The sequence below is a fragment of the Saimiri boliviensis genome, chromosome 5, assembly GCF_048565385.1.
Source record: "Saimiri boliviensis isolate mSaiBol1 chromosome 5, mSaiBol1.pri, whole genome shotgun sequence".
Lineage (NCBI taxonomy): Eukaryota > Metazoa > Chordata > Mammalia > Primates > Cebidae > Saimiri > Saimiri boliviensis.
Genome location: NC_133453.1, coordinates 73,840,789 through 73,864,364, shown reverse-complemented (window position 1 = coordinate 73,864,364; position 23,576 = coordinate 73,840,789). Strand labels below are relative to the sequence as shown.

The 23,576-nt window shown below is 36.0% G+C and overlaps 1 protein-coding gene across 3 annotated transcripts in view; it reads right to left on the bottom strand.

Moving 5' to 3' along the window:
* The window catches only part of TTC21B (tetratricopeptide repeat domain 21B), a 74,848-nt gene that overhangs the window by 576 nt on the left and 50,696 nt on the right, over positions 1-23,576 (bottom strand). For 2 of the 3 annotated variants that reach the window (XM_039470121.2, XM_074399558.1), the window contains 7 exons: positions 23,027-23,108; positions 15,275-15,425; positions 14,914-15,075; positions 12,689-12,884; positions 8,223-8,447; positions 4,433-4,553; positions 1,117-1,184 (listed from right to left, as the gene is read on the bottom strand). In XM_039470121.2, coding sequence (XP_039326055.1) covers positions 1,117-1,184; positions 4,433-4,553; positions 8,223-8,447; positions 12,689-12,884; positions 14,914-15,075; positions 15,275-15,425; positions 23,027-23,108 — 1,005 coding nt within the window. Of the gene's footprint in view, positions 1-1,116; positions 1,185-4,432; positions 4,554-8,222; positions 8,448-12,688; positions 12,885-14,913; positions 15,076-15,274; positions 15,426-23,026; positions 23,109-23,576 lie in introns of those variants that run through there. The other variant, XM_074399559.1, reaches the window with a different exon arrangement.

Below are 23,576 nucleotides of genomic sequence, written 5' to 3'. Positions count from 1 at the left end.
AAATGTAACATGATGACTCCTTTATATTTATGTGTGAATATCGGATGTAGAAAATATAACAATTGTTTACTAAATAGACGAGTTGTATAAAACAAATATCAATGATTTAAAATATTTTTTGTAATTTAGTTTTTTATTCATAATATTTGATAAATGCTTAGAGAGCGATTTTTATACAGCTGTACACATCAGCTTTACCTGAAATAATCTTGAGACAAACATATTTCCAGGTCTACTAATAGTGGGGAGATACTAGGTTTTTTTTTTTTTTAGTAACTCCAAAAATGATCCTACCTATGACCTTACATTAACATACAATTCTAACCTGACAGAAATACTCCTTTACAGAGACTCAGTAATCAACAGCAATTCCTAAGGTCAAGTATTTACGGTAATGATGCTGACAGATTGCTGTGTGAGAAAGGGGGCATTACAAAATTCTTTTCTAAGGAACTTTTCTTGGAGCTCCTTACAATGTTTAATAGAATGCCTTATATGGAATATCAATGGGATGATGTATACATGAAGATACTCTGCAAATTCTAAAACCATAATTTAAATATTTGTCATTTTAGTAGGGGATGAATTACAGAATGTAATTGAATGACTTCTAATAGAATTCATTTCTATCTTTAGTTGGTCAATCTGAATTCTCTAGTAACCAGATTCAGACACATTCACAACAACTTCTATTCAGAACAATGATCTGGAGAATCTATACTGTCTTCAAATAGCTTCTAACTTGAAGACTAAATTTTATTTAACATGTTTCTCCTTCTGGTCTTTGTCTTTTTATTTTTATTTTTTAGTAAAAGTCTCTTTTATTCCACCACTTTAATCCTACTCCCTTCCATAAATGTAAATATTCTATGGTTTACTGTTTATAGATACCCCTCAGTAGTCTTTGTCTTTAAATTGACATAAATATTTTATTATTTGATCTCCAAGTAAAAGCATGTTTTTTTATTTAGGTGAACATTATTTTCTAAATTTTGAACACTGATAATCTCCCTGAACATAGCTGATAAATCATTTAACTAATACATCTGGAGATTTAAAAAAGGAAGAAATGGTGCATCTGAAAAATTTTTAAGAAATCTAAATTTAAGTGTTTACCTGGTGACATACATCAATCGAATCCACATATCTTTTTGCTTTTAAGTAATTAAATGCCAGTTTGTATCCTGTTAAGACAAAAACCATAAAACAGAATGATGCAGTACACTGCTATTACTTTTCCTTGGCTCCTCCTCTCTTTGCTTACCCACTAAAGCATTTGTAAGGGGGGCTGGTGAATGAACAGCTGAACTACGCTATACAGAGAAGTTGCATGATAATAGTGGGCAGAGTGACATAAAAGTAGTATGAGAAGAAAAGAAAGTGGAGTTGGGATAAAGGATCACTGTGAATATACTGATCGGTTAGAAAGCTGCCATCCCACAAGTGTGGTTTCTATAACTTACTAGAAAAGTCTCATTTATTTCAGATTATAGTAAAAACTCATCACATGGCAGTAAATGACAACACAGCCATTCGTTATAGCACTCACACAGGCAAACTGATGCCTATAGTTATGAGGTTTGCATTCTATCAGGAGAAAAAGTACATTTTAAAATAATTGCATGAGTAAATGAATATTTTCAAAACTAATACAATTTTATAGATGTTATGAAAGATCCAGGCCAAGTGAGTCACCATAAAGAACCTGACTGGGGAAGAAGAGGGTGTCAAGAGATGTCTGAAATCTGAAGAATGAAGCATAAACTAGGCGAGGGTAGGAATCAAGGACACTGTCAGATACAGGCAACCGCATGGATTAAGGCCAGTGGTAGGACGCATAGGGAGCTGGTGAACTTGGAGTACGGCGAGAAGACAGAACAAGTAGGACAGCGACACAGAGGAAGGCAGATCAGTCACCAATGACTGGTAAGAATGATCACAGTTACTGATAGTGAAAGGCTGCACTTCCACGATCAACAATTAGAAGAATGTTTAAAAGACATTCCTTTTAATGGATGTTGTTCTCCTGCAACACGCTATAAAAATGAGAAAACTAAGAAGAGAAGACAAGTAATAGCAGCTGTGCACTCAGTAAACAAGATATTATAATGCAAGGTAAAAGAATATGTAATAACAAATATTTCACTCTACCTCTTAAAAATATGAAATGTCAATAGTGCTCTTAGGCTCCAATAAAAGTACCAAAACAAATGTTTAAAATTTTAAGTGTCTGAAAAGAATTATTGGCTAACATTATCAGATGCTAGTAAAAAGAAATAAATAGAAATGACCTAAAACTCACAATATTTTATATTTAGTCAGGTACCACATGATGATGTTTCATTAACAGATCACATACATGATGGTGGTCCTATGAGACTGTAATACTGTGTTTCGTATTTTTATAATACTGTATTTTATCTTTTCTCTGTTTACATACACACATTGCATATAGCATTCAGGACAGTAACATGTTGTACAGGTGTGTGGCCTAGGAGCAATAGGCTATATACCATATAGCCTAAATGTGTAGTAGACTTTATCTAGGTTTGTGTAAGTATACTCTAGGATGTTTGCACAACGATGAAATCGTCTACACATATGTCAGAATATTTCCATTGTTAAGTGACACATGACTGTATTATATTTGTATGTCGATATATGTATATCTCTACACACACACACGCACAAAGGCACACGTGCTCAGAGCTATGGCCAGAATGCTATGGAAAGAGCATGAGCATGATTTTAAGGGTTTTCTGACAACTGAAAAAGTGAAATGCATTGTTTATTTGGCCAGGCAGGTTGGGGGTGTTGATGCAATGATAATCTTGAGGATAAAATTAAGGAATTAATGGAGAGCCTCAGAAAGAAATGTTTACCAAAGCAAAGTTTGAGGAACTGATAAAATAATCTACAAAGCACAACGACACAATGAAAGAACTGGTGATTTGGAATTCCTTTATTTGCCGAGGTCTTCCAAGGAATGGAATATATAAATAAGTTAACTTCTATGTGTATTCCTTCCAGGGAATACAGTGTCAAAATTAATATTTTAAGGACACTTAAGGATTTTTCATTTTACAAGGTGACTTTCTTCTGAAAGATCTATCATACTTTTGAATAAAAAATACTATAAAAATCATTAGTTCGTGTGCTTTGTACAAGTCTAGTATAGTATAAGAACAGACTCCAGGAAACCAAACAGTGAGAGAAGACCTGAGCTAACAGCAGTCAGTGTAAGGGTGACCCATTTGACTGCAAATTAAAATGGAATTCACACTGTGACATGCCTGCTGAAAAGATAGATGTCATCTTAAGCTGAATTAGCAACTCCAAAATGCCTAGTCAAAAAAAGAAAAAAAAATAGCTTAATTATACTTACAACTGGGCAAATCATATTTGAGAGCTTGTTCATTTATGGTACAACAGGTCAGAGGGACATGGAAAAACAAAACAGCATTTTCCTAACTTACATGGCCATGACATCTACCACCTTCATACTCCATTCTTTTTAATTAAAAAAAAATTATTATTAAATAATAATAATGTTTAAGTGTTCCAAAGCACAGTTTGGGAAACACTACTTTGGAGCTTCCAAGAGACATCAACATGAAAGGTGAGAGACTCGGAATGCAATCCTAGGAAGAAGGGACAAGTAACTGCAGATGGCTTGAATAGATAGCCTTAGGACACATGACAGATGTCTGCAATTTAAAGGGTCATGATCTGTAAGAGAGAGACATTCTGTAGGTTGCTCCAGAGAACAGACTTGGGCAGTTTCAAGGAGGCACATTTCAACCCAATACAAAGAAAAAGAACACAAACATGAGGACGAGCTCCCTCACATGAGGGGAGAGGTTGGTCATGAAGTATATTCTGATGGCACCTCTGTTAGGGACACTGTAGACTAGCATTCCTGAAACTAACAGCCTGCAAAACACTGGGACTGGATGACGTTTCTAGATGCTCATGGGACAAGAAATCACCCATGGTCAAATAATTGTGGGAAACAGGGCCCCTCTGTGATATCCATCGCAATATACATTTGTGTTTAAAGGCTTTGAGAAGTAAAGAAATGTGTGCAATTCAATTTAATGCAATGTTTTCCTAACTTACTTGGCAATGGAAACATCTTTTTCCACGGCATCCCCAATTTCAAAATAGCAGAGGGTGAAGGAAGAAAAGGGGACAGAATTAGACTAGATGTACGCTAAGATGACTGAGGACACGTTTGGAACTCAGGAAATTGTACTTAACTATTAGTAGCTAATAATATATAATGAATATAAAATTTATTCTCCTTTCAGAAAGGTTGACAACTAAAACTGACTCAACGTTTATTTTGTTTTGAAAAAAATCAAATGTATTTAAATAAAAATAAATAAAACATAATTTTTCTGTGAAAAATCTAGGTGATTGCTAAACTCACCTACTGCCGGATTTGTCTGATTGCTATATTTCCACGCCATCTCATAGTTTAAGGCAGCATCTGTATATGCTTGCTCTTTTTCCATAATGTATCCCATATATTCATAAGCTTTGCAGCAAGACTAAAGAAAAACAGGAGACATCAATAGATTAAACTTGATATTACTAAGATTGTATGGGATGTTTGTGACTCTAAAGGTCAATCATATTAACCTACTTAAATGACACATCAAACAATGATTTTCAACTCTGGCTAGGCAATCACATTTTTTACTGAACTTAATAAATGATTCTGATGCCAAGTCTCCATCACAAATCTGCAGTATCAGGGTTTTCTTTACAGAATCAGAAATACACAACACGATATTTGTATTGTACACAAGCACATGTACACGATTTATTATGAATAATTTCAACACATAGAGATAAGAACATAACGAACTCCACAAACCCTTATCTTCAACAATTATCTCATGACTAATACTGTTTCACCTCTATCTCACAAACCTGTCTTTGTGTTACCAGAAAAAATCCTCAGATATTATATCAATTCTAAATGTGTTAGTGCGCACCTCTAAAAGATAAATATTTTATTTAAACACAACCACAATATTATCATATCTAAATGTTAACGACTTAATAGCACCAAATATCCAGTACTGTTCAAATTTTAATTATCTCAATATAATTTCTTTTTGTTAGATTGAGGATTGAAATAAGGACCAAACATTGTAACTGGTCAACGTTTTGATCTAGACTCTTTTAATCCAGAGGTTTTCCTTCTGCCTGTCTGTCTGTCTCTCTGGGTCTCTTTTCTTGAAATCAAATATAATAGAAACAAGAATATTTATCCCAGAGTTTCTTACCACTCAGGGTTTAGTTAACTGCATCTTTGTGGTGTTTATAGAATAAATTCCCATGTCAATGTCACTGACATTTTCTGGAACTTGTAATTAGATTTAGAGGTTTGGATTCAATTTTAGTTCTGGAGGAGAGAGGTGAATCTATTTCATACATCAGTACCATGATAAGCCATGCTGGAGCCTGAGGCATAAAAACATGGATGCATATTTTTGTGTATTTCTTTTTTTTTTTTTTTTTTTTAACGTAGAGGTTGCAGTGAACCAAGATCGTATCACTGCATTCCAGTCTGGGCAACAGAGCCAGACTCCAAACAAACAAACAAAAAAAACAGAATGGTGTTGGGGCTGCTAGAGACTCTGCTCTATGCAGATCGCACACCTGATCCTAACTGGTTCCTCAAGCCCTCAGAAGACATGACCCCCTCACCCCAATAACCCATCCATAAAACCTGACACTTCTACTACAACTTGATAACCCATTTGGGCCCCCTCTCTGTAACAGAGCTGTTCTTTCCTTTTAAACTCCTGCCCCAATCCCACCCTGTGTGTGTCCACATCCTTGATTTCCTTGGCTGTGAGACCAAGAACCTTGGTATTTACCCCAGACAGCGAGGCCATTTCACAATGGCAAGCCAGGCGGGGTCCTGAAAGCTCAGCGTTTTAAGGGTGGAACAGGGAGAAGTTCTCATGAATGTCAGGATAGGATGGGAAAGGGGAGAGGAGACACAAGATTCTTGGTCAAATAATGTATTTCTTAGATACTAAGAAAAACGGAAGGAAAAATAAAGGAAGCTACAGAAGAAACAGTATCTTTTTTTTTTTTTTTTTTTTTTTTTTTTTTTTTTTTAAAGATGGAGTCTCCTATGTTGCCCAGGCTGGAGTGCAGTGCCTCGGCTCACTGCAACCTCTGCCTCCCGGGTTCCAGTGATTCTCCTGTCTCTGCCTCCTGAGTAGTTTAATTGTAATTTTTTCCAAAACATGAGTTTAAAAATATTGAATAATCTGAAAGTATATATTAAAAATCACTACATTAAGATTGAATATTTTATTTATACCTAAACTTGGTTTCTTACCATTTCACTCTTCTCATTTTAATGGGAAAAATCTCCCCAGCAATATTTTCATTAAAACCATTATCCATTACCCATTTAAAAAATATATAAAAACATCAATATAGGAATGCACATATTCCCCTTTGATTCAGTCTCCAATACAGCTCAGCACAATTGCATTAAATTATTATTTATCTTGATTACTGAGTGTTTCACTTGAATTACCCCAACGTTAGCCCTGCCATAGATGTATGTTCTTCTATTGGGAGGCACAGAATGTCTGATTCTCCCTCTTTTTGTGATGTTACATCATATTTAAATTTATCAGGGTTGAAGAATGGGGATAGCCTATCAGTGTTCTTCATTTACTAGCTGGAAAATGTCTATGATGAGAAACATCTCATTGACTATTTATTTGCAAGCTTCAGAAATAGCAGTCAGCTCACTAGCGTACTGCAGTAGACACCAGTTAGATTTTTTTTGTTTTTGTTTTTGTTTTTTTTTCTATTTTGGATCTTTGAGAAGTCACGGATTTAAACAGATTTTATGTGTTTCAATACAGTGCAGTTATTCTTATCAATACTTAAAGCATACTATTGGTGGCGTCTTCAAGTTGGTCCCTAGGTCTTTGACACAAACTCTAATCATCATGGATAGCTTCCTCAATCACCTGGTAAGGCAAGACAGTCTAGTGTCATCTTGTACATTTCCTGCCCCAGATTTGGATGACTTCCACTTTTTAAATTATGTAATTCAAGGTTTCTAAGCTTTAGTTCTTAAATGTCATGCTTTCAAAATCAACATATTCAACCAGTAGGGCTGAATGAAGCCTCTAAAGCAGCCATCATGTTCAACCATGCAACATATTGTTATCAGCGTTCTGGCAAACTAAAATTCTGTGTGCCCTGACACTTTAATTTTCATGCAATCTTGGTTAATCCTAGACTAGGCATAGAAGGGTAAACTACTCAGCAATTTAGATTTTCAAAGCCTATTAATGAGCATCCTGTTTTTCAAGACCAATTTAACTTAAAATTTATGTAACTAATCATCTAGAATAGTTTATAAATTGATAAATGCTTGGATCTTTCAGGTTTTTAAGTTTCTAGGAAAGCATCTTAATAGCACTAGATAATCACAACTCTTCTTTAAAAAACAAATGGTCCATTTGTAATGTAATTTGCTAAAACAGATTTACTGTGATTAAGATTTAAGTATATGAATATATGAAGATAAATATCATTTCTAAGTTGTGTGCAATTATTTCTCAACAAAAAAATAAATCTTAACTTTAAAAAACTGTTATAATGACATATTTTTTAATTAAACATGAAATGTTAGTAAAAAGCCTTAAATTATAAGGAGTTTATAATATTCAATTTTATACCTAAAGGAATTTTTATTAAACAAATCAAATTAAAAGCTGAAAAGACTTTTTCCCACAAAATATATTATGCATAATGGATTCTAATAATGTGAAAATGACATGCAGCTGCAGTAAACTCATCAAGAGTATTTCTTAATAGGAGGGACAGACGTCCGCAATTAATGTTCTTCTGCAATTTTCATTAGTTCTGGGTTGAGATGGATAATCACAGGCAAACATTTGACATTCCAAAAACACTTCCCTATTAAGTAGGGCATTAATACAGCTGAAACTTGAAATTGCAGAAATCTTTTTTTTAAAAAAACTTTAAAGGGCAAATGGCTTCTTTCTTATTATTAATGTTTGTTTCCTGATTGTGGTAAGAATAAACATTTAGTTTTCAAAAATCACACAGGAATCCTTGGAAATGGACTAACACTCAACAATATCTATTATGGAAAGCTTATGCAGCAAAAGTTAAAAATAATTTTTTACTCCTCAGTCACCTACTCTATTATGACGCAGGCACCGTTTTAATAGTTCTTCTGCCATATCGTATTTTGCTGATTGAATGTAAATATCAGCAAGTAGCAGCCAACTCTTTTCAAACTCTTCGGCATCAATAGCATTCCAATTCATTTTTGCAATACGCTTCAGCTGGTTTCTGGCTCGTGGAGTCTGTTTCAAGATCATATAAGCCGTTGCCATTCCCAAGAGTGCCGGGATATGATCCTTCTATAAGAAAATAAAATTTTAGACCACAAGATGCACAAATATAAATGTCCCAAAACATATGCAAAGCAGAAAATGCTACATAAGAACTAGTTTGTGGATTATATTTCTAGCTTCATTACAGATAACTGTGATTAGTCATTATTTAAGACATCAAGTACCCTCAAGCTACTGTGAAGAGACTTGGTGAAGCACTGTGTGGTCAAGATAATTCAAGAGAATGGCAACTACTCAGATGCCATAAGCACACAATTCCAAGAATTAGTGAGACTTTAATGGGATTCAAATAGCCATGTTTTAGTTTTACATAGAAACAGCTAAAATAAAACTCGATTTCAGTAAAATCCTTATTGAGCAGCTTGTATTTCGGATTTAACATTTAGGCTGCTACTTCTTTCACCTGTCAAAGACAGACGACAGTAATTTATCAGCAAATGATGGTCCTTATCCATTCTGACTTCTATTGCTTTTTTTTCTCCTTCTCCTTTTACTCAGAAACCTCTTCTCTCAATCAAGTTTGAACAAGGAAATGTTAAAAATAAGGTGTACAATTAATTCACCACTTGGAAATACATAAAAAAAACTCATGTCTTAAAATACGCTTTTAGATTTGGATTCTGCAGCTTCCTAAAACAGTCTATGATATTCTTTTGGATAGAGTTTGAAGCCAGAGAATGTCACTCTGTGAAACCAACAGGTTAATAAAAATCCATATAAAATGGAGACCATTAGTGATCTATCCAATTTTCATAAGCAATAATGTGTATGTTACTGATTAAGATAGAATGCTTCCTAAATTTCAGCAGATGGATTATGATGCATTTATAAAGAAAGAAGAAAGACTCAGCTTAACACACAAATAAAGGGGCCAGGAGTGGCAGCTCACGTCTGTAATCGCAGCACTTCGGGATGCTGAAGCCAGCACACAGAGAGACCTCACCTCTACTAAAAAAAAGAAAAAAGAAAGAAAAAAAAAAAAAAAACTAGCTGAGTGTGGTGGCCAACCCCTGTAGTCCCAGCTATTCAGGAGGCTGAGGTAGGCGTATTGCTTGAGCCTGGGAGTTGAAGGCTACGGTGAGCTATGATTGTGCCAGTGCATTCCAGCCTGGAAGACAGAATGAGACCCTGTCTCAAAACAAAAAGGATAAGGAATTGTGACTGAGGAATGGTGATGCCATTACTATAAGTATACTGTAAGATAGCAAATTTGGGTAACTCAAAAGGAATATTGCGAAAGAAGACTGGTAAAATTTCAATGTCCAACTGATCATGGTTGGAAGTAAGAAATAACTCTGGAATAGAGAAGGGCAATAAATCAGGGTTTTATGGAAACAGTTTTCAGAAATATAAAAACTTGCTTGCCTCAATTTCTATGTCTATCAGTAAACTTCCAAGATGTAATCTGTTCCTCTAGGTAAGAAGTGGCAAAACAGTTGATTTGAATGTCAAATCCAATTAATTGGTTGTAGATTATGAAGATCTGTGGGATGTTACTAATTATTGAGCCTAACTTTCACCCCACCTCAGCCCACCTCAGGTGGGCAGGGGAGGAGAGAAAGTAGAAGTCTGCTATGTATTTGTCAGCCAGGTCCTAGTACAGCCTAAGAGGATGATCCTATGAAAAGGACCCACATTCATTCACATGCAAAAAAATACCCTACACTACACAATTAAGAATAACCTCTCTGACTTTAAAATCACACACTTTGAGTTTGATTAGAATGTATCAGTTCTTCACAACTTGATCACTACTGAGTGAACTGAAGAACAGTTTCCAAAAGCAAACCTGAGTTCTAATCCCTGCTTTAGGTCTTTTTTCCGGTACAGCCAGCTTCTCTGACTCTCAATAACTCTAAACTGCAGTCACTTTAGACTGCAAAGGACAAGATTCAGGTGTGGACAACACAGCTTTATTATAAACATCTCATCTTTATGGTTCAAGGTGGGGCAATGAAAGCAAGTGGAAACACTTTGGCTTGGGCTTAGTGTATCTTCCACCATTTCCTCCACAATTTCCTGTCACATACTTCTTTTTCAGTCCTTCTGAATGACACAGAGGATTGTGAACATACCCTGTGTTTTTCTGCCTCCCTGACTTTGTTCACGTTTTCCTCTTTCTCTAGAACACATTGTCCCCATTTCTGCCTGTTAAAATGCAATTTATCTTGGCTCTTCAATCATACCTGTTTCTTAAATCCTATTTTTTCTTAAATCATACCTTCTTCACATAAGGGTCTCCCAACTCTCCTTATACTGTCTCCGACAGCATTTTTATTTGCAATTCTGGTATAGAATGTAATACATTTTGCTTTGTATTACAGTCATCATAGTCAGTATGCTTGTCTCGTCTTCTGTAGACTATGATAAACTTGAAAAAAGGAAGCATACAATATTTATTTTTGTGTTTCCCACTATGCTTAGCACCCATTGGCTGCTTAATGAATATTCATTATATTGAATATATGCAGCCTATGAGTTAAAAGAAAATAATGTGAGATAAAATTTGATGCTTATGAAACTTCAGCCCATACATCATCATTTGAATAATATGGTTAGTAGACAGATTTGCAGATAGTATTTTACTAACCACATATGTAAGGATGACAAAAAAAAATGCAGTCTCATCAGCAGACAGCAGGCATAGTCTTTCTAGGAAACAGCTATAATATCGTTCACTGCTTTTGGCTTTTTTTTACCTCTTAAACTTCACAGTGGGAATAATGGATTTACTCAAAATAAACTTTCTCATTGTTATGAGACAGAGTAGCACATCACAGCATTCAGTAGCTATGGCACCTGACGTGAGACTGTGCTTCCCCATGTTCCTAGAGATTCTCTTAGACATACATGATTGCCCTACTTCTGCTCTCCCTTCATTCAGCAGCTGTCATCCATCTGCTCCACAAAGCCAATTCAACAGAGCACGACCCATGAGCACATTACTTCAATGTCTGCAGAAGGGCCTTGCTTTGGAGGCTTGCCGCTGCCATGCTGCCCTGCTGTTTTGTTCCAAGCGTGGTAATAAAGCTGCTATTTAGGATACTTGTACCCAAGCCACAACAAGAGTTGCAGGTCTTCCAAACCCCTGACATCTCAATCTCCTCTAGGGCCCTGGAAGGTTGGGGGAAAGAGATCACTGCACGGGGCTTTGGGTAGTTTATCGCTGCCACTATGACTTTCGAACCACAAGAAATCACCGCAAAATTCTGTATGACCTTTGAGAGACACAAAATGATGAGTTTTTGGTGGCCTACGGCATCATCGAATGGAAGAACAAACATGAAATCCAATAAGCATGCTTAGTTAGTAACTATAACCAACTGCTGATGAGAGGGTACCTAGAATTCCTTCTTAATATCAAGTAATTGAAGAAGTAAAGTGCTGTGTGAGGGAAGGAAAAACAATATATAGAGAGTAAGAAAAAAGGTGGAGGAGGCCGAGGCAGGAGGATCACCTGGTCACGAGTTTGAGACCAGCCTGGCCAACATGGTAAAATCTCGCTTCTACTAAAAACACAAAAATAGCTGAGTGTGTAGGCAGGCGTCTGTCATTCCAGCTGCTTGGGAGGCTGAGACAGGAGAATTTCTTGAACCCAGAAGGTGGAGGTTGCAGTGAGCCAAGATTGCACCACTGCACTCACTCTGGCCTGGGCGACAAGAGTGAAACTCTGTCTCAAAAAAAGAGAGAAAAGGTGGATTAAAGCACAGTGAAAAGAGAAAAAAGTCTCTGATTTTCTAAGAATAATACTGTGAAAATAACAATGAAAAGATTGCAGGAAGTTATTTCAGTGTTGCTAAAGAATATCATTATTTGTATGACTAAATTATAAGCTGTCAGTATGATCTCATGCAGCTATACAGCTGGAAAATTTTCAAGTTCACCTAAGTGAAGAGGTAAGATATCAGGGCAGCCAGGTGTTTATTTCCACTTAGTAAGTTAATCTTGGCTACATCTACAATACAGAAATTCTCCAGAGGACAAAGTGGCTCCCTTGAGAATTAACTTATGCACTTTTGAAGAATTTCCTTTCTCTAGAATTTAACATTCCAGTAGAGAGAAACATATTAATAACATTTCAAAACAGTAACACTGTCTCTTCTGCAAAGAAGACATTGTGTATGCTAAACTACATACCTAATTTTTAATAAAAGTAAATCTCCTAAAAATAAATAACTAATCAAAATCATGTTTCTATACTACCAATGAAAGATAACATATGAAGCTGAAATGGAAAACCCACTAACCTCAGATGCTGCTATTTCAGTGAAGGTATTTAATGCTTGTTCAACATTAGATTTCTGTTTGGTAGCCATTAAGCAATAGTTTTCCATTACGCGAAGCTGTACTTGACCCTGAACAGTCTGAGGTTTTAGTTCCTTAAGAAGTTTTTCTGCTGTTCTCACTGCCAATTGGACAGATTCTTGCCTCTCAGTTGAATTACTGTATACAATTAAAAATAAATCACTTATATCTCTTACTCATGATACAACTCATTGAAATTAGAATCAGAGCTTTTGTACACAAAAGCTCTGGGCACTCTTCGTACGCTTTGCCACTCATTTAAAGGTAATCTTTTGTGAAGAATGTCACTCATTCTCTTCTAATACAAAGTGAAGCACAGTTACAATGCATTTTAAACAAAATTAATACGGACTCAATAAAACACCAGTAAGCATTAATTTCCTCTAGAATGAAGACAAAAATTTGACAATATCTACATGTCGTAAATGTGTGCACTCCAGCAAACATAAAGCTAGAATTCAAGTAGAATCACAAAATTAACATGTATCTATTCAAAAAGGGAAAGGAAAGAGAAGGGGGAGGAAAAAGTGGCAATTACCATAGGATTTCATTCTATCTATGTTTAATCCATTTTAGATACAGGAAAACTAAGGTTCAAATAGGTAAAGTGATTTGCTAAAGGTCGTATCACTAATAAATGGTAAACCTAGGACCTGAATCTAAGTTTATCAGACATATAAACTCTACTCTATTCTCCTCACCATGTTGTCTATTAGAATCTCATAAATTACATGCGTGTCAAAAAAGTAATTCCAAGTGCAATTTTAATGTTTAATAGCAACTTTCTTGTTTTATACACACACACACACACACACACATAAATACATATACATCAATTAATAAAAGGAAATGAAACACTCAAAGTCCAATCCCTAAAGCCACTGGTCTTCTGCTCAGGCCTTAAGCTTATCTTGCCTGAAACATGTCACACTGTTGACTACCATTTTCAAAGTTCTTCTCCCTTGGCTTCTGTAACACGACATGGCTTTAGTTCTTTTTCTACCATACTGATTGCCCTTTTGTGACCTTCCTTCCTCCTTCCAGACCCCTTAAATGTTAGCAAGCTTAAAATTTAGTTCTCAGGCTTGTGTTACTATACTCTACTCTCAAAGAGGCCATTTATGGAATTCCAACTATGCACTCTGCAGATGTCTCCCAAATCTCTATCCCTAGCTGTGACCCCTCTTCTGAGTTTTGGTTTTGCATTTTGAATTGCCTGCAGATTTCTCCTTGGATAGCTTATAGTTCCACAACAGTAATGTTATCTCAATCTTCGTAAAACAACCATAAACATGCCACTTTCTTGCTCTAAAACTTTCAGTGGTTTCTGTAATCCAGCCCTTAAAATCTGTCACTGAAACCTCTCAGCAATCTAGTGCTAATTTTCTCCTGCTCCTCCACGCATCTTCCCCTGAATACTCTGTACTGCTATTATTCCTATGAACTCCAACAATAGTTAATATCCATTTAAATCCATTTCTGTTTAGTTGCAGATGCAAAGGTTTCAGGTATTGCATTGCCTCTTAAGTAAATTACAGGCTCTTGAAGGCAGGAACTACCTCTTACATTCCCTTTACATCCCAACACATCCCCCACATTCCTTGCCTGCATCTGAAGAGAGGACAGGCTACTAATGCAGGTTGATATATAACCGTTTACTAGCAGTATACCACACTGCTTAACAGTAGTCAGGACTCAGTCTAAATCTCGACTCCATCATTACTATCACATTAAACAAGTTGACTCAGCTTACTTTGCAACACTGTGGTAGAAAACGAATGAGATAGTGCATGGGAAGTACAGAGGACAGGGTCTGGAAAATTACCATTTGCTAAGTAGTTACTATTATTGTGTGGATAATTTTTACCAGAGTTGTCAAATTGTATAATTAGGTGAGTGTCTTCACAGCATGTCTATTATATTTTAGGAAATCTTAAAGCATTTCATGCCCATTTCAGAGAATACCACAATAACAATTCTATTGAATAACTATTTAATTTGTCAAAATAACTCTTCTCAGAAACAGGTAATGAAATGCCTATTTATTTAATTTATTCATTTGGCCACTCATTATTGCTATCCTAGAATTTAGTTCTTTGGTAAAGTATCCCTGTTTATTATCTCCAACAAGTATTTTTAAAAATGGATAATGTGTCAAATAACTCACCCCAGGTCTCCATCCAGATTTTCAAATACTTCACCTCCAATTGTTTCATTATCCGGATTCAAACAGATTTCTATCATATTGTAAAGGGCATTTTGGCCCCAGTCACTATCTTTCCGAGCTTTATTAAAATGTCGAAGGGCATCATTTGGTTCTCCAGTGTACCTTGTTAGATGTTTAAAAGAATTATTTATTTCAATCATTGACTACAAGATTTATATTAGTTTATAATCTGGTCTGGTAAATAAAACTAAACTATTTTGAAATGCACTTTTTTTTTTTTTAACAACAAAGAAAAGCTTATTCTACTTGATTTACAATGAGGAAAAAAAAATAGGTAGCATTTATTTGTCAACAGATTTACCAAAGATATAGTCCTTTACAATACTGAAATCCTGGCTCCAATTTCACTCTGGAGTTACATTTCTCAGCCATTGAGAAAAATCTTGGGACATCCTCAAGTTTTCCACATCTTCTTAGGAGATCAATCAAACGAGATAATGTCATATAATTATCTAGAAACAAATAATACTTCAGATATGGGGAACATTTTAAACTGTTTGTTTTGTTGGTTATAATTCTACTTCATTAAAGTATAATTTACTTCACACAAAGTAGATTTTTAAATAAAAGTAACAGAATGTCTCAGGGTATAAGTCCCTAAAGAGACGGTATGGCCAACTAGATGATCTACTAAATCATGTAGTCTGGGCTGGGCACAGGGAGATAAGGTTCTAAATAGGCAAATCTAGACAAATGCATATTTCTTGTAACTTTTCTATTGTTTTGGGGACCAAAGCCTTAGAGAAATAGCCTCTACCTAGGTAATCTAGACTTTCAACTGTAGAGTTCAGGAATACTGATTTAATTACACAGGGCAAGTTCACCGCCTGTCTCTGAGAACCCCTCTTCTACTTACTGTTGCTAGGAAGGATGTGGGAACAGTACAGTTGATAAATAATGTATGGGGTGGGCAATAAGAAATTTGTCTCCAGTCTCTCTTTGATATGTATATGTAGCTAACATACCATATGCTAGCTTACCATACTAGAACCTTAGCATATTAGTCCCCATATTTTAATTCTATTTCACCTTCTTCTAAGAAAAATACAGTTAATTTATTTCTTTGATCTCAGGAGTAATTTCCTGGCAGGTTCCTAGAAAGTCTTCTCCCAATTCTATCTAGTTCTCTCATCACTAACATAATAACCTTTGAGAATAATTTAATAAATATTTTTAGGACTATAAAAATAATGTATAGACACTATAAAAAAATAAGAAAAAATATAAAAAGTATCAAGAAAAAAAATCATTCGTATTTCCAGCTAGAGTAGCACATTTTAGTGTGTTTTCTTTCAATATTTGAAAACCAACCTATATATAAATGTAAGCAAAGATATGTATTTCTTTGTTTACATTCATACAAAATCAACATCTGTTCACATACAAAATTGGAGTCACACTTGGGGCTTTGTCTTTGATTGGTTTTGACTGGTTTTAATGTTGATTTTGATGAGCATTAAACAGTAAACATTTCCCAACTGTCATTAAATAATCTTCCAAAACATGACTTTTAATGCTTGCTTAATGGTTTATTTACTGATGATTCACATGATTTATTTCTTTATAGTGGTGTCTTTAGATGTTTGGGTGCTAAAGTTTCAGTTAGCACAGGACTAGGGATTTGTAGAGGACTTGTAAAAAACTTTACATTAGCTATTCTGAACATGTTCTTAGGTTGAATTTCTACAATTAAAACAAACAGAAGCTTGCTTTAAAGCTATTTATCCTTGACTCCATTTTGCTATTTGAAAAGAGAAGATAACAATATAATTCAGCAATTTTTCTGAGTATATACACAAATGATTAAAAGCAGAAACTCAAACAGATATTTGTTCACCAACGTTCATAGCAGTGACCTTCACAATAGACAGAAAGTGGAAAGCATCCACATGTTCATTGCAGTTGAATGGATAACCAAAATGTAGTACATACATACAGAGGAATGTTGTATGTTGTATGTCATCCATAAAAAAGAAGGAAATTTTGACATACACTATAACATGGATGAATTGTGAAGACACTACACCAAATGAAATAAGCCAGACAGAAAAGACAAATGTTGTGATATCACTTATACAAGGAGCCTAGAATAGTCAAATTCATAAACATAGAAAGTAAAATGATGGCTTCCAGGGGCTCAGGGGAGAGGAATGAGGAACTGGCATACAGATTTACAGTTTGGAATGGTGAAAAAGTTTTGGAGATGGATAATGGTGATGACTTACACAACAATGTGAATGCATTTAATGCCACTGAATTGTACACTTAAAAATGGTGAAGATGATGAATTGTGTGTTACATATATTGCACCACAATACAAAATATTATTTTTATAAAAAAAAAAAAGAACCTCTGGAAACATTGTATCTACTCAATTACAGAATGTCAAAATAATACAGGTTGATATAAATATCATTTGTCCCCTTGACACATAATCTTGAGTCCAGAGAGAGATTTTATCACTCCTTTTAGCATCACTAAAAAGGGCAAAATAAGAATATGGTTTCAGAAAAAGACAATTCAAATATTGGTCTTTTCCTTTAGCTATGTGAATTCAAGCAAATTATGCAAATTATTTGAGTCCAACATACTTATTTTCCTAAAATATGATTATAATATTGACTATAGTTGTGCTACAGAAATAAAGGCATGAAAAATATTTATAAATTATAAATGTTGTTAATAATATTTATACCTCCAAAAATTTTGATAAGAAATAGAGTAACTACTCCATAATAAAACATCAGCATCTGGAAGCCGTATTGGATTAAGCAAGAACCAAAGGTTAAAATTTCCAGCTAAAATTTTTTTGTATGATACTGCTAGTATTGCCAACATTGGGAAGACAAGTTCTTGAAAATTTCTACCCTTATACAATATTGAAATGTATTTGCTATTACTTAAAGTTATAATTATCCTTGATAGATTAAATTACATTCACTTGTCTTTTAGTTAACCAGGAAATTTGATAGAAGGCAAATTTCTGCAACAAATCCAGTAAAAACTAAAACGTATGTTACCCTCTAAAAAACTTAGCTGGTCCATCTTTACTGATGAATACTAGGAAGATATGAAAATAGTCACAGGGTAATGAGATATGGCAACATGCACTGCCACGGTATTACAAAGCACAGGATTCCTAACTTTGCCTGGGGGAGCTGGGAAATTTCTCATAGGAGCTGACCTTTGGGAAGCCTCAAGGATATGAGAAAGAACTTACTAGACAGACAAGGCATTCCAAGTAGCAGAAAGCATGCTCCAAGGGAGAAGAGAAGAACAGTGTGGGGAATGTTGGTAACTTTGATATCATTAAAGGAAGAGGGATAGGAAATAGAAATGGCCAAATAATTTTGGGCCACATTATTATTAAGATAATGCTATGATTTTAGACTTTATCCTGAAGCACTCTCCTAAATTTTAAGCAAACGAATAGCTTTTGATTTTTAGAACTGATAACAGTCCTATAATGGCCCAGAGCAGCCAGAGCCTAGAGACTGGAAGATGAGTTGGGAATCTGCACTAATTCAGATGAGAGGTGATATGGGTCTTCATTAGAGCAGTGGGTTAGGATATGACAGACTGGATGTGTTACCTAACTACCAAGCAAACGGGAACTGATGAAACATGTTAACCAATTAGTATGAAGAAAGGGGAAAGTTCAAGGCGATTGGAGATTCTGAGAGAGAAAAGGGGCAATCTGTCATGATTGTAATTAGATCTAGAAGACGAATTTTTCAACTAGTTAAATTAAGTCAAATTTGTACAGTCAGTTTCTGAAATAAGCTAAAACAGAGTCTTAATCTAAAGTATAAGATGAGTTACTGAGGATAATCAATAACATTACACATAAAATTAATGTAGATACATATGTTTTAGGATAATTCCAACAAAATAGATCTGTGGATAAGTATACAAAGTACTAGTAAGAATAAAGCACACAACACAAGATTAAAAATAGTATAAAGATCATAAAAATTTACTTAAAACTTTGTGGGTTTTTCTGAGAACGAGTCTCATCCTGTCACCCAGGCTGGAGTGCAGTGGCGCGATCTTGGCTCACTGCAACCTCTGCCTCCTGGGTTCAAGTGATTCTTCTGCTGTATTTTTAATTGACTTGGTGTTTTACGGTCATTAGTGAATGATTGATCCATTCAACCAATAAACATCTATGTTGCCACATCCATGCGCCCAGCATTTTGTCTGATATTGGGAATAAAAGATAAATATGGTGTGATCCCTGAACTTGAGGAGTCTACAGTGTAATAAAGAACACAAATATGCACATACATATTTTTAGCAAGATACTATAAGTAATAAAGATGTATGGACAAAGTCACCCAGGATCAAGGTTACCAACTCATTGCAGTTTGCCTGGGACTTTGTGTTAGTATGAGAAGTCCTGTAACCAGGAAAACCTTTCAGTCCAAGGCAAATCTAGGATGGTTGGTCATGCTACCCAGCCATCCCATAAGACATTTTTAAACGTAGGTGGTGGCATAGGGATGCAGATTTGCTTTCCGCCCCCTCCCCAAGAGGGATATATTTTAGATTATGTGTTTGGAAAGAGAAAAGGGGAAAAGAGATAAGGCAGCTAAAGTTCTTTTTAGGCCAAAGGAAAAACCCTAAGCAAATTCTTGGACATGTGGCTGTATGTCATTTGGTGTTGCTGGAATACATGATCCTTATATTGTATTTATAAATAATTGCTTTTATATTTGTTTACAAACAGTCCAAAGCAGTAAGTCTACTAAGCCAACTTTTTTGGGAAAAGGGCTGCTGCCAAGTAACAGAAACTTAGGTGAAACAAAACCCACAAGAAGGCTTCTTCAAATCTTAGAAAACTATAATGGGTGAGATCCTTCAAATCCTAGAAAATGATAATATCTTTAATATTCATAATGGAAGAAGTCTGTTTTTTAAAGAAATACAGTTAGATCATTGTCTCAAAGGGAAAGACTATGAAATGGGAACAGCTTGGGACAGAATGAAAGTATTATGTATTTTACTTTCAACTGGTAGTTTAGAGAAGAGGAATAAGAGATAACAGTGTGGAACACAGGTAGAAATGGAAGGAAAAAAAATGATACAAGGCTGAAGAAAATAAAAACAGGTCTGGGCAATGTGGGTGGCAAGATGAGCCCATATTTTGGACCCAGGGTGAGTTGAAGAGGTAAAACAGTCAAGTTTTTTCACAGCATTCTTTTAAGTAACGTCTGAGTATACTCTGGAAAAGAAAGGGCAAAAAAACCAATGAAATGGCTTGTGGTAGTTCCAAGGTGGAAAAAAAAATAGTAAAATAATAAAGAGAAATTAAATTTTTGATATTACTGTAAAATAGACCATATTTTTTTTTTCAATTTTTGTACTAAGTTGGGATATCTTATTTGTATGTACCAACTGATGTTTTCTGAATTCAAACTTCTTTTTATTGAAAGCATCAGTAGAGGTAGCATGTAGAGCACATCTAGTTCTTTGAGTGGCCCTGCTTGAAGGACTGACACCTGTGGCTCCGCAGCTTTAACCAGGCAGCTCTGATCGCCTAGGGCATCAGCCTGAGAGGAAGGTTTAGAAGAACTGAAGCACAGCTCTAGGATTTCCCCTGCCAGTCAAACTCTTTTTAGTTAACACAGGTAGTAATATACACTACCTGTTAGTCAAACAGTTCCCACCTCTTTCTTTTCCTCTTTCTCTCCTCCCTCCCTGCTTCCCTTTCTTCCTTTTCTCCCTCACTCTTCTTTCCATCCAATATTTGTTGAGTACCAACTAAGCTAGATACCCTTCTAAATTCTGGAAACAGCAATGAAGGGCAAAGTTTCTGGTCACTTGAAGCTTCTGTTCTATGATTTGTAGTTTTTTGGTTTTGTTTCACAAGGGCTACATAAACCCCAAAAATCATTAAAAAAAAAGCCAAACCCCAAAAATCCAACTACACAGAAAACAGGATAAAAGGATGGAGAGCAAGAAGTGGTGCTACTCGATGTAGGCCAGTCGGGGAAGGGCACTCTAAGGAAGAAGTAGCACTGGAGCAAAGATCCCAAAGAAAATGAGGCAGCAGCCAGATGGACCTTTGGGAGGAGCATATTTCAGGAAGTGGAAACAGCACAAAAGGCTCAAGGCTGTAATTGGCTTGGAGGGTTGCCTACCTCGTTTCTATTGTCCCTTTTCTGATAACTCTTCTATAGGACATTAGATTTCGCTAAAAGATAACATTTTCCACCTTCTTGTGCAGCCACAAAGGTGATACTACTGAGGGATTTTTTGTTGTTGTTTTTTGTTTTTAATAAAAAGGTGATTTGCTGGTTGGTAAGCCCTTTAGCCCAGCTCTGCACCCACCTTCCCCATCTGGGCCCTGGAACAATGATGCCCAGCACTGCCATGGTCATCTTGGACCATGAGGTAATGCTCAGGCAAGTCAGGGCAACGATGTGGAACAAAAAGAGAGAGGGCTCTGGTTTCTTGATGATATGGTGCAACTCCCATGCCAGTCCCTACACGGTATACTTTTAGATTTCTTTTACAGAAGAGAAAATAAAAAGCCATGCTTTTTTAGCCTAAAATTTTCAGGGGTATCTCTGCCACTTTCAATGAAAGCATTTCTAAACTCTTTGGAGGCTAGGGATGGAAACAGAAATGAGTTATGACAATGCTGTAATAATCAACGTGGAAAATGGCAATGGCTTAAACCAGGGTGGCAGTAACGGTGGTGGTAAAAAGGGATGGCATTCTAGGTATACTTTGAATGTAGCACTAGCAAAGGTTTGCTGATAGACTGGAGGTGATATATGAGAGAAAGGTGAGACAAAGGTTAACTGTGAGGTCTGGGCTGGCATAACAGTGAGCAGTGATGCCAGTCAGGTAAGAGGTCGGGGTGGGGCAAACTTAGAGGGAGGTAAAGATCAGGTGTTCTATTTTGGACATTATAAGCTTGAGATACTCCTAGACGTCTGAGTGGGAATGCAAAGAGGCAGAGGTGTACATGAGTAAAGCCTGCAGGTAAATGTTTAGGACATATCAGCACACACATGGGATATAAAGCCATGTGCCTGGACAAAGTCACCTATGGTGTGAATGTGTAAAAAGAAAAGAGGTTTGGGTACTGAGGCTGAGAGTGTTCTGATATTTAAAGGTCATAAAGAGAGGAGAGCTCCAACAAAGCAGACCAAGACAGTGGGCAATGGGGCAAAAGAAAAACTGAGTGAGTGTAGGATCTCAGAGACAAATGAAGAAAGTCTTTCACCGTGGATGAGGATAAACTGTGCCAAATACGATGACAGGTCAAGTCGGCAGAGAACTGAGAACTGAATCTGATCTGGCAGCATGGAGGTCACACTGTAGAAGCGACCTCCCTGGAGTGCAGCAGTGGATGAAACAAAATGAAGACAGCATGTTTCAAAATCCTTTAGAGAAAATTTGTTGTCGAGAAGAACCGAGGAAGGGCACAGTAATTGGGAGGGGGCGAGAGTTAAGAGTTGATTTTTCCTGACTGATTTATTTAGAGCAGGAAAATGTCATAGCACAGTTATATGCTGATTAGAAAAAAATAATTCAAGAGAGAAAACTATAGGAATCAAGCCCTTTGGTAGGTGAGAAGCTGGCCATGGGTGGGATTATAGGCCTGGGGAGGACAAAGACTGAGGAATGGGTAAATCTGCTGACAAAGAATGGAGAAATTCTCTTTCAGGTACACGTATTCTCTTAGTGAAGTAGATGGCAAGGCTTTTAATTGTGGACAAGAAACGGGGCAAGGGTGTTGGGAGTTTGAGGGGACAGGAGAAAGTGGGAAAAGTAGTTAGAACCCAATGAATGCACTATTGGAATATACAGTAGGATTGCCAGGTTTGTGCTCATAATTTCAAATGAGACCAGAAAACAGTGTTGCATTTTCCTCACAGCCATTTCAGCTACCCAAGCCCACGTGTGAAATAAGCAGGCAGTCTGATTCAACTAGGACGGAGTCTACTGCACCTTCCTTGCTCCTTTTTCTTCCGTTTACGGAAGAAAAAGGAGCAAGGGAGGTGATTGCGCTGAAAAAATAAAATCAGTGGGTATTTACCTGGCTTACGTTCTAAAAGCTGCTGTAAATGGAACACTGCTTGTTCGTAGTCTTGTTTTCTGAACATGAGATCGGCCATCATCTATAAAGATAAAAGTTGGTTCTAAAAATACTGCCACATATTTTACACAACATATTCTTTCAATCAAGACATAGCACTAGAAAAATATAGATGATAAACATGAGGAGGGGGTAGCATTGTTTAAAAACAAGGCATTAAGGTTCAAGCCCACCTTGAGCAGAAAGGCTTGGAGACCAGTTTAACAGAAGATAATCAAGGATGTGAAGCAGATTGCTCTGCTTGCTGAATTGTATTTTTAGCAAAAAAATATATTCCTAGCAGTTGTTTTAATAACAGAAATTTGAAAGGAACTGCACACTCTGCATGCTATTGTAGAAAAGATACCTCACTGGACCTGATTAAAATGATAATGAGAAGACTCAAAAACAAAACAAAATTTAAATCATAAATATTTTGAAAAATTAAAAATGAGCAGACCTACTGAGATTTTTCTTATGTTTTAAAATGCAGACTTCGTATATATCTTTT